Below are 16,248 nucleotides of genomic sequence, written 5' to 3' on the forward strand. Positions count from 1 at the left end.
AGGGAAAGGGTTGGAAGATGGCTTTCCAAGCAAATGGACCCAAGAAGCAAGCAGGAGTAGACATTCTAATATCTGATAAAATAGACTTTCAACCAAAATTAACAAGAAAAACATGGGGAAGGACACTTCATACTCATCAAGGGAAAATTCCACCAGGAAGACATCACAATCCTGAACATCTATGCCCCAAAGACAAAAGCACACACATTTGTAAAAGAAACATTGATAAAATTTAAATCACATATAGATCCCCACACATTAATAGTGAGAGACTTCAACACTCCACTCTCAACAAAGGACAGGTCAACAAAACAGAAATTAAACGAAGAAACAATATCTCTAACAGAGGTCATGAATCAAATGGACCAAACAGACATTTACAGAACTTTACACCCAAACACAAAAGAATTTACCTTCTTCTCAGCACCTCATGGAACCTTCTCCAAAATAGACAATATAGTTGGTCACAAAGCAAGCCTCAACAGATACAAGAAGATTGAAATACTCCCTTGTATCTTGTCTGATCACCATGGAATAAAGCTGGACCTCAACAACAACAGAAATAGCAAAAAGCCTACACATACATGGAAACTGAACAACTTGTTACTAAATGACAGCTGGGTCAGGGAAGAAATAAAGAAAGAAATTAAAGTCTTCCTAGAACGCAATGAAAATGAAGACACAACATACCCAAACTTGTGAGACACAATGAAAGCAGTGCTAAGAGGAAAGCTCATAGCACTAAGTGCCTTCAAGAAGAAATTCGAGACAGCTCATTCAAGTAACTTAATGGCCCAATTAAAAACCCTGGAAAAAGAAGAAGCAAACACACCAAAGAGGAGTAGACAGCTGGAAATAATCAAACTCAGGGCTGAAATCAATCAATTAGAAACAAATAAAACAATTCAAAGAATCAATGAAACCAAGAGCTGGTTTTTTGAGAAAATGAACATGATCGACAAACCCTTAGCCAAGCTAACTAAAAGGCAGAGAGACACCACCCAAATCAACAAAATCAGAAATGAAAAGGGGAACATAATTACAGACACTGAGGAAATCCAAACAATCATTAGGACTTACTTCAAAAAATCTATATGCAACAAAATTTGAAAATCTAAATGAAATGGACAATTTTCTTGATTGATTTGACTTACCAAAGCTGAATCAGGACCACATAAATCAACTAAATACTCCTATATCCCCCAAAGAAATAGAAGCGGTCATCAAAATCTCCCATCCAAAAAAAGCCCAGGATCAGGTGGCTTCAGGGCAGAATTCTACCAGACCATCAAAGAAGAGCTAACTCCAGTTCTCTTCAAACTATTCCACAAAATAGAAACAGAAGGGACATTACCAAACTCGTTCTATGAAGCCACAGTCACCTTGGTACCTAAACCTCACAAAGACTCAACAAAGAAAGAGAATTTCAGGCCAATCTCCCTTATGAACATGGATGAAAAAATACTTAACAAAATACTTGCACAGAGAATCGAAGAAAACATCAAAGGTATTATCCACTATGACCAAGTAGCCTTCATCCCAGGTATGCAGGGGTGGTACAATATACGAAAATCCATCAATGTGATCCACCATATTAACAAACTGAAGGAAAAAAAAAACACATGATATTCTCCCTAGGTGCTGAAAAAGCATTTGACAAAATCCAACATCCATTCATGTTTAAAGTATTGGAGAGATCAGGGATACAAGGCATATATCTAAACATAGTAAAGGCAATATACAGCAAGCCTATAGCCAACATCAAACTGAATGGAGAGAAACTTAAAGCAATCCCACTGAAATCAGAGACAAGACAAGGCTGCCCACTCTCTCCACATCTCTTTAACATAGTGCTTGAAGTCCTTGCTAGAGCAATAAGACAGTTGAAGAAGATCAAGGGGATACAGATTGGAAAGGAAGAAGTCGAATTATCACTATTTGCAGATGATATGACAGTATATGTGAGTGACCCCAAAAACTCTACCAGGGAACTCCTACAGCTGATAAACACCTTCAGCCAAGTGGCCAAATACAAAATTAACTCAAAAAAATCAGTAGCCCTCCAGTATACAAAAGACAAAAGGGCTGAGAAAGAAATTAGAGAAACAACACCCTTCACAATAGCCACAAATGACATAAAGTACCTTGGTGTAACCCTAACCAAGCAAGTCAAAGACTTGTATGAAAAAAAATTTCAAGTCTCTGAAGAAAGAATTAGAAGAAGATATGAGAAGATGGAAAGATCTCCCATGCTCATAGTTTGGCAGGATTAACATAGTAAAAATGTCCATCTTACCAAAAGCAATCTACAGATTTAATGCAATTCCCATCAAATTGCCAACACAATTCTTTACAGACCGGGAAAGAAAAATTCTCAACTTCACATGGAATAACAAGAAACCCAGAATTGCTAAAACAATACTCTACAATAAAAGATCTTCTGGAGGTATCTCCATCCCTGACCTCAAGGTATACTATAGAGCAACAGTTATAAAAACTGCATGGTACTGGCATAGAAACAGAATGGTGGATCAATGTAACTGAACAGAAGACCCAGAAATAAACCCACACACTTATGGACACCTGATTTTTTACAAAGATGCCAAAACCATACAATGGAAAAAAGCATATTCAACAAATGGTGCTGGTCCAACTGGATGTCTACATGTAGAAAAATGAAAATAGATCCATACTTATCACCCTGCACTAAACTGAAGTCCAAGTGGATCAAAGACCTCAACATAAAACCAGACACATTAAATCGGCTAGAAAAAAAGTGGGGAATACACTAGAACTCATTGGTACATGAGAAAACTTCCTGAACAGAACACTAACAGCACAGGCTCTAAGAGCAACAATCAATAAATGGGACCTCATGAAACTGAATAGCTTCTGTAAAGCAAAGGACACCATCATCAAAACAAAGCGACTGCCTACAGATTGGGAAAGTATCATCACCAACCCTTTATCTGACAGAAGACTCATATCCAGTATGTATAAAGAACAATAGAAGCTGAACAGCACCAAACCAAGTAATCCACTTATAAAATGGGGAACAGAGCTAAACAGAGAACTCTCTGTAGAGGAATATCGAATGGCAGAGAAGCACTTAAAGAAATGCTCAACCTCTTAGCCATTAGGGAATTGCAAATCAAAACAACCCTGAGATTTCACCTTACACCCATCAGAATGGCCAAGATCAAAAACTCAAGTGGCAACACATGCTGGCGAGGTTTTGGTGAAAGGGGAACCCTTCTCCACTGCTGGTGGGATGGAAACTTGTATAACCACTCTGGAAATCAATCTGGTGCTTTCTCAGACAACTAGGAATAGTGCTTCCTCCAGATCCAGCCATACCACTTCTAGGTATACATCCAAAAGAGGCTCAAGTACACAAAAAGGACATTTGCTCAACCATGTTTGTAGCAGCTTTATTTGTAATAGCCAAAAGCTGGAAACAGCCCAGTTGCCCCTCAACTGAAGAATGGATACAGAAACTGTGGTACATCTATACAATGGAGTATTACTCAGCAATGAAAAATAAGGAAATCATGAAATTTGCAGGTAAATGGTGGGACCTAGAAAGGATCATCCTGAGTGAGTTGTCCCAGAAGCAAAACGGTATATACTTACTCATATAAACATACAACATAGGATAAACCCACTAAAATCTGTACATCTAAACAAACTAAGCCAAAGAGAGGACCCTAACTAAAATATTCAATCGCCATCCTGAAAGGCAAAGAGGATGGTTATCAGAAGAAGAAGAAAATAGGAAACAACCTTGGAATCTGCTACAGAGGGCCTCTGAAAGCCAGAGGAAGAAAACAGGAAACAACCTAGGAACCTGCCACAGAGGGTATCTGAAAGCCTCTGCCCTGCAGACTATCAAAGCAGATGCTGAGCCTGATGGCCAACTGTCAGGCAGAGTGAATGGAATTTTATGTAAGAAGTGGGAAATAGTAAGAGATGGAGAGGACAGGAACTCCACAAGGAGAGCAGCAGAACAAGAAAATTTGAACACAGGGAACTTCCCAGAGACTCATACTCCAACCAAGGACTATTCATGGAGATAACCTAGAACCATGACAATGCAGCCACTTCTGATGAGAACTGATAGACTAAGATCAGAAAGAAGGAGAAGAGGACCTCCCCTATCAGTGGACTTGGGGAGGGGAATGCATGCAGAACGGGTGAGGTGTGTGGGGCTTATGGGGGGATACAAAATGAATAAAGTGTAATTAATAAAAGTTAAATAAAAAATTTAAAAAAGACAAGGAAATCATGAAATTTGTAGGTAAATGGTAGGAACTAGAAAAGATCATCCTGAGTGAGCTGTCCCAGAAAGAGAAAGACACACATGATATATACTCACTCATATAGTCATATAATATAGGATAAACTTACTAAAATTTGTACATCTAAGGAAACTAATTCAAGAGGGAGGACTCTGACTAAAATGCTCAATCCCATCCTGAAAGGCAAAGAGGATGGACATCAGAATAAGAAGAAAACAAGAAACAAGTTAGGAAACTGCCACAGAGGGCCTCTGAAAGGCTCTGCCCTGCAGATTATCAAAGCAAATGCTGAGACTTATGGCCAACTGTTGGGCAATGTGCATGGAATCTTATGAAAGAAGTTGGAAGCAGTAAGATCTGGAGAGAACAGGAACTCCACAAGGAGACCAACAGAAAATTTGAACCCAGGAGTCTTCTGGAGACTCACACTCCAACCAAGCTCCATGCATGGAGATAACCTAGAACCCCTGCACAGATGTAGCCCATGGCAGTTCAGTGTACAAGTGGGTTACATAGTAATGGAAAGAGAGACTGCCTCTGACATAAACTTATTGGCCTGCTCTTTGTTCACCTCCCCCTGAGGGGGGAGCAGCCTTACCAGGCCACAGAAGATGACAATGCAGCCACTCCTGATGAGATTTGATAGACTAAAATCAGAAAGAAGGAGATGGGGACCTCCCATATCAGTAGACTTGGGGAAGGGCATGGGTGAAGAAGGAGGAGGGAAGGTGGAATTAGGAGAGGAGAAAGAAGGGGTTCATGGGGGGATGCAAACTGAATAAAGTGTAACTAATAAAAGTCAAAAAAATAAACATTTATAGAAAATTAAAAAAAAAAAAGAACCGGAGAGAAACAGACTGAAACTTATGCGGTTTTGGAGAGATGATTGGGCAATAAAGCCTTAAATTTATGTGACAACACAATTCAAAATAGTATTAAAAGCCAAGCTCCACAATCTTCCACTTGGTTCTGGGACTTGGCTGGAACTTCAATAGTTGAGTATTCACCAAGATCTACTCTAAGCACCGAAACTCTGCATGTTCCCCGAGGAAAGGAGGTGATTTAAAACTAAAACCAGATATCCATGAAAACTACAGTCAATATAGTCAATGCTTAGGACAAAGGGGAGAAAAAAGCAGTTAGAACTTTGTAAAAGGAATTTCAGCTTCTTAGTATAGAATTCAATGTAGCTGTTTATAAGGAACTATTTACATATGTTTGTGTATAAGCCTATCATGACCTATTCACTAAAGAATTCATGAAACATTATATTCCAAAGAGATGAACAACATAATCCTCATAGATAAAATGTACTCTAAGTTTAATATTTTACACAGCTGAAAATGCCAGGGACAATATAAGGGGTGTCATTATTTTTTAATTTTTAATTTTTTATTTATTATAATTTATTCACTTTGTATCCCAGCTGTAGCCCCCTCTTTTATACCCAAACAATCCTGGCCTCTCTCCCTCTTCCCCTCCCATAACCCTTCTCCAAATGTCCCTTAATTGAGGAATGGATACAGAAATTGTGGTACATTTACACAATGGAATACTACTCAGCAATTAAAAACAAGGAAATCATGAAATTTGCATGCAAATGGTGGGAACAAGAAAAGAACACCCCGAGTGAGGTATCCCAGAAGCAGAAATACACACATGGTTTATGCTCACTTATAAGTGTATATTAGACATAGAATATAGGATAATCATGTATCACTAAAATATGTACACATAAAAAAGCTAAGCAAGAAGGCAGACCCTGAATAAGATGCTCAATCCTCATTCAGAAAAGCAAACAGGATAGATATTAAAAGAGGATGAAAACAAGGAAGAAGACAGGAGCCTACCACAGAGGGCCTCTGAAAGACTCTACCCAGTAGGGTATTAAAGCAGATGCTGAGACTTACCAAATTTTAGGCAAAGTACAGGGAATCTTATGAAAGAAGCGGGAGATAGAAAGACCTGAAGAGGACAGGAGCTCCACAAGGAGAAAAACAGAACCAAAAAATGTGGGCTCAGGAGTCTTTTCTGAGACTGATACTCCAACGAAGGACCATTCATGGAGATAACCTAGAACCCCTGCACAGATGTAGGCCAGGGGAGCTCAGTCTACAAGAAAAAGGAGATGTCTAAGATATGACCTCACTGGCTCTTTGATAACCTCTCACTGAGGGAGGGGGCGCAGCCTTACCAGGCCACAGAGGACGACAATGGAGACAGTCCTGATGTGGCCTGATTGGCTAGGGTAAGAGGGGTGTCTTTAATATTCAAATTTCTAAATACTTCTTCATTCAGTTCAGCATTTCTTCTCCTAAATATAATAAAAAGAATTTCTTACTATCTCATCTTAAAGATTGTGAGATTATGTCTCTCTTATACAACACAGAATAAACAATGTAAGCAGTCTAGAATCTATGGATTCTAAGTGAGATTTCATAGCTCTTTTCATATCAATTTTCACTGTAACTTATAAATGCTTAATGAAAAAACTCATACCACTTTTGTTATTCTTCCATATAATATGCCGATGACTTTCATAATTTGTATTCAACCAACTAAGTAGAATCCTTTCTGAATTAGAATATATGTTGCTGGATGCAAAACAAGGATTGATTTTTGTTGTGTTCTCACCACACATGTTTGTTGCAGAACTGCAGCATTGTGGTGTCACACGATATAGAATCATAACCTGGAATTTTGAAAAACATAGTTAATAGAATCAGATGGAAAATAAATTCACCTTTGAGAAGTTAATTATCCAAGGTACATAAGTAGGGGAAGACACTAGTGTTTTCTGGTTAAATGTACCTTCTCAGGAATATGAGAATAGCTATGCTGTATGCCACTAATAGTCATTTTCAATCTTCAGGGTCTTTTTTTGCTTACATGCCATTTATATTATAAGGTTCCTCACTATGCAATTTATAACAAGATCCTTCCTAATTAAAAAAAATACAACTATGCTTGTCAACATATCTGTTAGAATACCAATTCATCAAAACATGTAAATTTGGTGTAAATTTATTCTTACAGTTCACAAAATTTAAAATTTTGACCATCAAGAATTTTACTCATCTGTATTGGTTACTTTTATTGTTGATATTACAAAATCTGAAAACAGCAATTTAAGAAAGAGGACTTTATATTGCCTCTCAGTTTTATGGTTAAGGAATCACTGAACCCAGAACATGAGATAGCTGTTCAGTTTCCAACCACCACCAGGAAGCAGACACAGATGAATTCTGGTAGTTAAATTGTTTTCTTATTTATTTTGGACCCTAACCAGTGATATGGTATTACGTATATTTAGAGGGAACTTCTCAGCTTAATTTGCCTGATTTAGACATTCCTTCACAGACATGTTCAGAGGTTTTTCTTCTAGATCCTGTCAATTTGACAGTTAATATTAATCATTATACCACTCAAAATACATTTTGATATACAACTTACAAACATCTTTTGTTGGTTAGTTGGTAACAGGGTCTCGTGTATCTCACATTGCCTTCTAACTGGCTAGGCACACAAGGCTGCACATTGCACTTCCAATTATTTTACCTCTCCCTCCCAAATAAGGAATATAAGTGTATGCCACTATGCCTGTGATATGTGTATTTAGGGAAATAAATAGTACAAAAAATTACAAATCAATGTACTTTTAGCTCATGCTATTAAGTTTGGTAATAGAATCACAGTCTCATTCACTGCATACACACTATATCTGCTAGGTAGAGAAATATAGCACATGGGACTCAGAGTTTCACTTCACTGACTGTTGAAATAGATTCTAGATGAAAGCAATAACTTAAGTTTTCTTGATTTATTATGCATTTATCTACCTAACTAGATATTCAATTATATAAAATTTATATTGTAAAGCATTCCAAATGAATGAGTCTGATTAACTCTTTATATTATATACACAATCCTAACTCAGTTCACTGACATGTCGTGATACTTTCAAAGGTAGTTCTCCAAAGTCTTGGCTATGAAGACTACAACTTGTCTTGGATATGAATAACACACCTTGAATGAATATGCTCTAGAGATATGGTTGTCCTGTTCACATCCACCCAGCACTCACCTCCTCATTCTATAATATTTTTATTGTAGGCAATTGCAAATTGTCACTAAAAGAATGGTTTCCTTACAAAGAAGCACACACAGCCAACAGAGACATTATTTCTGAAACAAACTATTAGATACTTGTCTCAGAGCCTGCTTCTGGAATAATCCAATCTAAGATATTTTTATATTCAGGTAAATGAACTACAGAAAAATGATACTCATGTCTTTATGTATCATATATTTATGTTATGTCTTAAATAGCTTCAATTAAAAAATATTAGAGTCACAAAACTGTTCTTTCCTTTCCAAAATGAAAACTATAAAAATTTTAACCAAATAAATCTAGTAGAGAATATTCAAATTTTATCTGACCTATGTGGTGAGAATACCAATCCACAAACAAGAAATGCATTATTTTAACATTTCTGTGATAGAAATACAGTACATATTGTATCTTTATACCCCTTATCTCAAATTCTATATACTTCAAAATGAAACTGACTGTCTTGGAAATTGATTTTAGCCCTTCCTGATTAATTAAAAAATGATGAGTTATTTAACAACAAATGATGATATAAATATGTGGGATTCATCATCTGAGATACCTTAGAATTTATCTATCAAATGTTTCTTCTACTTTGGAAAGGGAATAAGATTTACAAGTAAACCTTCAGTAAGTACACAGATTTAATAATGGGCTTACATGGATCATCATGGTATACTCTAATACAGAAAGAATCAAAATAAGCACAATTTCTACAGAAGAGCTATTTTAAAAACATTACTGCTGAAATATCTCTCAATTTTCACTCTATAACATGATGATAGTTCTTCAAATATAGTAATTTATATAAACATATAAATGAAAGGAATATAGAAAACACTTCATATATATCAAACAAATTTTTGACAAAAACAATATTTTTGTTTAAAATTAAAGTCACAAACTGAATTGATGGAATAAAATATTAAGTACAGAGGATAGAACATGTTGTTAAATATGTCAGATAATTCTTTAATTTAGGTAAATTAATTTCAAAAATCTACATTCACAGCTTTCCTACACTTAAACTTTAATTACATAACCATTTTTGTGAAAGGTCTGATTTATAAATAATCATCAATAAAATGGACTTTATAAGTTCAAAAAACTCAAGGGATGATGCATGCTGGAGTGGATGTAGAGAAAGGAGAACCCCCCTCCATTGCTGGTGGGAATGTAAACATGTACAACCACTTTGGAAATCAATCTGGCGCTTTCTCAGACAATTAGGAATAATGCTACCTCAAAATTCAGCCATACCACTCCTGGGCATATACCCAAAAGATTCTAAACCATACAACAAGTACATTTGTTGAATTATGTTCATAGCAACAGTATTCATAATAGCCAGAATCAGGAAAAAAACCTAGATGTTCCTCATCTAAGAATGGATACAGAAAGTGTGGCACAATTACACAATGGAATACTACTCAGCAATTAAAAAAAAAAAAAGAAAATTATGAAATTTTCAGGCAAATGGTGGGAACTAGAAAAGATAATCCTGGGTGAAGTAACCCAGAAGCAGAAAGACACATATAGTATATACTCACTTATAAGTGGATATTAGCCCTATAACATAAGATAAACATACTAAAACCTATAGTCCTAAAAAAGCTAAACAAGAAAGAGGACCCTAGGGAATAAGCTGAAACCTTATTCAGAAAGGCAAACAGAATAAACATTGGAAGTAGAAGACAAGGAACAGGACAAACAGGACAGGAACGTTCCACAAGGGGGCTCTGAGAGACTCTACCTGTCATGGTATAGAAGGATATATTGAGACTCATTGCCAAACTTTGGGCAGAGCGCAGGAATTCTTATGGAAGAAGAGGGAGATAGAAAGTTTTGGAGGGACAGGAACTGCACAAGGAGAGCAACAGAGCCAAAAACTTGGGCCCAGGATTTACTGCAGAGACTGATACTCCAACCAAGGACCCTACATGGATAGGTCCTAGAACCCCTGCTCAGTTTCCAAGTATGTTGCCTAGTAAGGGCAGCAGTGTCTATCTTTGAATGTAGCTGGTGAAGTTAAGTAGCAGAGTATGCAACTGGTGACATAAAGATAATATACAAATATGTGTTAATTTACATATCAAAATAAAGCAGAAAATAACAACACAGCAATGATATTAATTTCCTAGTATTTTTTCTTCCTAGGCCCAGGAAATACATTTATTAGTTATTACAATGTATTCACTTTGTATTGTAGCTGTAGCCCCTTCACTCATCTCCTACTGGTCCCACCCTCCTTTCATCTTACCCCACTATGTCCTTTCCCTAGTCCTTGATATGGGAGGTACTTCTCCCCTGATTTCTGACCCCCGCTAATCAGATCTCATCACGACTGTCTGAATCCTCAGTATCTTGGGCCCTAATAAGGACACCCCAACAGAGGGAGGTGATCAAAGATAAGGCAACCGAGTTCATGCCTGTGACTATCACTGTTCCCCTTACTAGGGAAAGCACATGGAGACTGGGCTGCCCAAGGACTACATCTGAGTGTGGAGGGGGGTGGGGGGTTAGATCTTTTCCATGCATGGTCCTTGGTTGAATTGTCACTTTCTGCAGGACCCACTGTGCCCAGACATTTTGGCCTTATTGGTCTCCTTGTGGCACTCCAGTTCTCTCCAGGTCTTTCTATTTCATCCTTCTTACATAAGAATCCCTACACTCTGCACAAAATTTGGCTATGAGTATCAGCAACTACTTAGATACCCTTCTGGGCACGTCTTTCATAGGTCCTCTGTGGGTAGGCTCTTGTCCTATTCCCTGTCATCTCTTACTTCAGATGTATATCCTGTTTTCCCTTCTGAATGAGGATTAAGCCTCATCCTTAGGGTCCTCCTTATTGTTTAGCTTCTTTAGGACTACAGATTTTAATGTAGACCCTTGACCTCATTGGCACAGGAGACAACTTTTTGAACAGAACATCAGCAGCACAGGCTCTAAGATCATCAATCAATAAGTGGGACCTCATAAAACCAAAAAGCTTCTGTAAAGCAAAAGACATTGTCATTAGATCAAAAGAAAGCCTACACACTGGGAAAAGATCTTCACAAACCCTACATCTGACAGAGAGCTAATATATAGAATATAGAGAGAACATAAGAAGTTAAACACCAACAAACCAAGCAATCCAATTAAAAAATGTGGTGCAGAGCTAAACAGAGAATTTTCAACAGAGGAATATCCAATGGCAGAGAAACAAAGAAATGCTCAATGTATACTATGTTATCATCTGAGAATAGTGATACTTTGACTTCTACCTTTCAGATTTGTATCCCCTTGATCTCATGTAGTTTTCTTAATGCTCTAGCTAGGACTTCAAGAAGTATGTTGAAGAGACAAGGAGAGACTGGACAGCCTTGCCTTGTCGCTGATTTCAGTTAATTTTTTTAAGTTTCTCTCCATTAAGTTTGATGTTGGCTATAGGCTTGCTGTGTATTGCTTTTACTATGTTTAGGTATGTGCGTTTTGTCCCTGATCTCTCCAAAACTTTAAATACGAATGAGTGTTGAATTTTGTCAAATGCTTTTTCAGCATCCAAGGGATCATGTGATTTCTTCTTTCAGTTTGGTGGATTACATTGTCAGATTTTCATATGTTGAACCACCCCTGCATACCTGGGTTGAAGCCTACTTGGTCACAATGGATGCTATCTTTGATGTATTCTTCGATTCAGTTTGCGGGTATTTTAGTGAGTATTTTTTCATCAATGTTCCAAAAAGGAGATTGCCTGAAATTCTCTTTTTTTGTTGTTGGGTGTTTGTGTGGTTTAGGTATTAAGGTGACAGTGTCCTCATAGAAGGAGGTTGGTAATGTTCTTCAGTGTCTCCTTTGTGGAAAAGTTTGAAGAGTCCTGAAGTTAGATCTTCTAGGAAGGTATGGTAAAATTTTGCATTGAAACTGTCTGACCATGGACATTTTTTGGACAGGAGACCTTTGATGACTGCATCTATTTCCTTGGAGAATATAGGGCTATTTTTCTGTTTACCTGATCTTGATTTAATTTCGGTAAATGGAATCTATCAGAAAATTTTCATGAAATTTGCAGGCAAATGGTGGAAACTAGAAAAGAACATCTGGAGTGAGGAAAACCAGATACAGAAAGACACACTCACAAAGTGGATATTATCCATACATTAGAAGGTAAACATACTAAAATCTATAGTCCTAAAGAAGCTAAACCACAAGGAGGACCCTAGGGAAGAGGCTGAAACCTCATTCAGAAGGGCAAACAGGGTAAACATCAGAAGTAGGAGTAAACAAGGAACAGGACAGGAGCCTTCCACAAGGGGTTTTTGAAGACTATTTCCATCAGTATCTTTACTGAGACTCATAGCCAAAATTTGGGCAGATTGCAGGAAAACTTAGGAAGATAGAAAGAAGAGGGAGATAGCAAGACATGGAAGGGACAGGAACTCCACAAGGATATCAAGAAAGACAAAAACCCTTGTTCCCAGGGGCCCTGTAGAGACAGATAGTGAAACCAAGGACCGCACATGAAGAAGAACTAGAATCCCTGCATAGTGGAAGCCCATAGGCTACTCAATTCCCAAATGAGATCCCTAGTAAGGGGAGCAGTGGCTGTCTCTGACATGAAATCAGTAGCTGGGTCTTTGATCACTTCCCCCTGGGGCCTTGACAGCCACAGAGGAAGATGATGCAGCCAGCCCTGATGAGACTTGATAGGCTGGGGTCGGTTAGAATAGTAGAAAATTCTCCCCTATCAGTGGAGGGGTTTTAGGGAGAATAAAGGGAGGTTTAGTTGAGAAGATGAGGGAGAAGGCTACAGCTGATAAACAAAGTGAATAAATTGTAATATATATAAGAAGAAAAAATGCTCAATGTTGTTAGTCATCCAGGAAATGCAAATCAAAATTACCCCGAGTTTCCAACTTACACCCATCAGAATTGCTAAGATCAAAAACTCAAGTGACAAAACATGCTGGAGAGGTTATGTAGGAAGGGGAACCTTTCTCCATTGCTGGGGGGAATTTAAACTAGTACAACCACTTGAAAAATCAATCTGACACTTTCTCAGAAAATTTAGAATAGTGCTACCTCAAGATCCAGCTATAGCACTCCTGGGCATATGTCTGAAAGATGCTCCACCATACAACAAGGACATTTGTTCAGCTATGTTAAGCTTTATTCCTAATATTCAAAATCTGGAAACAACTTAGATGTCCCTCAACTGAAGAATGGATACAGAAATTGTGGTACATTTACACAATGGAATACTACTCAGCAATCAAAAACAAAGAAATCATGAAATTTTCAGGCAAATGATGGGAAGTAAAAAAGATCGACCTGAGTGAAGTAACCAAGAAACAGAAATACACATATAGTATATACTCACTTATAAGTGAGTATTAGTCATATAATACAGGATAATTTCCTAGTCTTTATGCACAATACAAAAAAAATTCTTGAAGTAACTGACATCTGCAATGATGGCTGGAGAACTGTCAATAAGATTATCAGATGTATCATGGTGTTTTACTGTATTAAAATAAAGACAAAGAGCAAAGTACTTGTGTAACAACTCATCTATCTATTTATCAAATATGTGGACAAATCACATAAAAGGAAATAGAAAAAAAGATAATTGAGACAACAATAATACATAACTGAAATATATAAATCATGGTTATATAAACACCAGGAGTTATAAACTTTGGTATCTCATACTCCATAAATTATCTCACTTCTCTAAATCCTAAAAAAAAAAAAAAAAAAAAAAAAATCTGCTTACACACTTTAAATCAGAATCTTTCTAGTTTTATTCAACAGAAAACTATTCAGTAAAATGGATTAAACCACAAAAGTACAATATAAAAATAAACTATTATGGTAAGCCTTATTGATAATAGCCATATACCAAGATAATGAAGGAAGAGGAAGACAATTAAAAATCTAAAAAATAAATGTCAGGGGAGTAGAAACAGGGATGCAAAACACAGTAGGCCCTGCTACTGAAATTCTGGATAATACTTACATATATGGAACATCATTTAAATGTGTAACAAATCTTCTGACTACATTATTTAATTATATTAAAAGATCATATTGTTATTTAATTAAATTAAACTGATTAATTAAATTAACCTGATTAATTAAAATTTTTATTAGCTGATTTTGGAAAAATGTTTAATCAGAAAGGCTGATAGATAGGTGAAAGGATGGAATACATCAAGCACAGCTCTGGATCATTCACTTCCAAATATTTCCATAAAAAGGAAAACATAATATACATAAGCCACTGTGTTTACGATGTGTATGATGTGCATGACATCATTTCCTAAGCTATTGCACTATCCGGGTGAATGAACAACACCAACAAAATTACAGCAACAAAGAGTGGAAGTATTACCTTGTATATCTGAAGAAATACATCTGTCCATGCCCGTTTACTCCAGGCTTCAAACTTATCCATATCTATATTAATAGAACAGTTTCCCTTAAGTGTACAGAGATCCCTGTTTTTAGTGGATGCCTTTAAAAAATGAAATACAACAACATAAATAAAAAAGCAAAGCAAATATTAATGTCAATTTTTAACTACAATATAGGATTTTCCCCTTTTAAATAAATATTTAGATGCTCGTTTTATGCATTCATCAAGATGTTCACCCCTGTGAAAGCATTGAAGCTATCCACACAGATAATTTCCACAGACTTATTTATTTCACACATTTATTATTGTCTTCTCTAGTAGAAGGAATAAAAAGGAAACAAAATTTCTCTGAAGTCTGAGTCCAGAAAAATCTACACCCATTGAAATAATCCACAACAACTCAGCATAAGACAACACTACAGGTATCTGACTCTCTTTGCATGTCAAATGGTAAGTGATTTCCACAAGTAAAATTAATTTACCTGAAAAATAATTCTCCTCAGCATTCAAAAAATGCACTCTATACTTTGACCAAACTATGAATTTCTTGCTTAATTTCTGCTTTCTCTCTTATTTTATTTTATTTTTCTTATCAGTTACATTTTATTAACTCTGCATCCCAGCTGTGTCCCGATCCCTCATTCCCTCCTAGTCCCTCCCTCCCTCCCTCCCTCCCTCATCTCCACCGTGCCCCTTTCCAAGTCCACTGATAGGGGGTACCTCCTCCCCATTCATCTGATCCTGTTTTATCAGGTATCTTCAGGACTGGCTGCAAAGCCCTCCTCTGTGGCCTAACAGGACTGCTCCTCCCTTCGGGGGTGGGGAGACCAAAGAGCCAGTCATTGAGTTCCTGTTAGAAATAGTCCTTGTTCCCCTCACTTTGGGAAACCAATTGGTTACTGAGCTACCACAGGCTACATCTGAGGGGATGTATTTAAAAATATTTAAAAAGGGATGTGTCAAGTCTTTGTAAGATTACATATTTTTTCTAAAAGACTTACAGTCTTAAAATTTACATTTAAGGATAAAATTACATAAGTTTGTGTACTTTTGCCTACAGACTTAATGCCCAGAAGCCAGACAAATGGAAACCCCCAAAGGATTATAGCAAGCTAGACTAGAGATATCAGCTACTTTTAGGTTCAAGTGAGGGAACCCGCCATAAACTATACAACAGAGTTCAAAGAGGAGAAGACATCAACGTCTGCTTTCCTTATGCATACGCACTGGTAATTTTTCAGACACATCCACTTGTACCCATTCACATGTAAACAGGTAGACATACATGCATGCATATCACACCCTTAAACATTCAAGAAAATAAAAAAGTCATTAATTCATTTTTGTATAGGAACCTCAGAAAACAATAAGTAATGCCTTCACCCATGTCCACACACAGACACATACAAACATATACATAAACACTCACATACAAACAT

At 36.9% G+C, this 16,248-nt stretch overlaps 1 protein-coding gene across 1 annotated transcript in view; it reads right to left on the bottom strand.

Moving 5' to 3' along the window:
• LOC110542726 (cilia and flagella-associated protein 47-like) overlaps positions 1–16,248 on the bottom strand; it is a 554,711-nt gene that overhangs the window by 342,010 nt on the left and 196,453 nt on the right. The window contains exons 33-34 of the mRNA XM_060375216.1: positions 14,786–14,908; positions 6,798–6,990 (exon numbers count right to left, since the gene is read on the bottom strand). Coding sequence (XP_060231199.1) covers positions 6,798–6,990; positions 14,786–14,908 — 316 coding nt within the window. The remainder of the gene's footprint in view (positions 1–6,797; positions 6,991–14,785; positions 14,909–16,248) is intronic.

This window comes from Meriones unguiculatus, chromosome X (genome assembly GCF_030254825.1).
Source record: "Meriones unguiculatus strain TT.TT164.6M chromosome X, Bangor_MerUng_6.1, whole genome shotgun sequence".
Lineage (NCBI taxonomy): Eukaryota > Metazoa > Chordata > Mammalia > Rodentia > Muridae > Meriones > Meriones unguiculatus.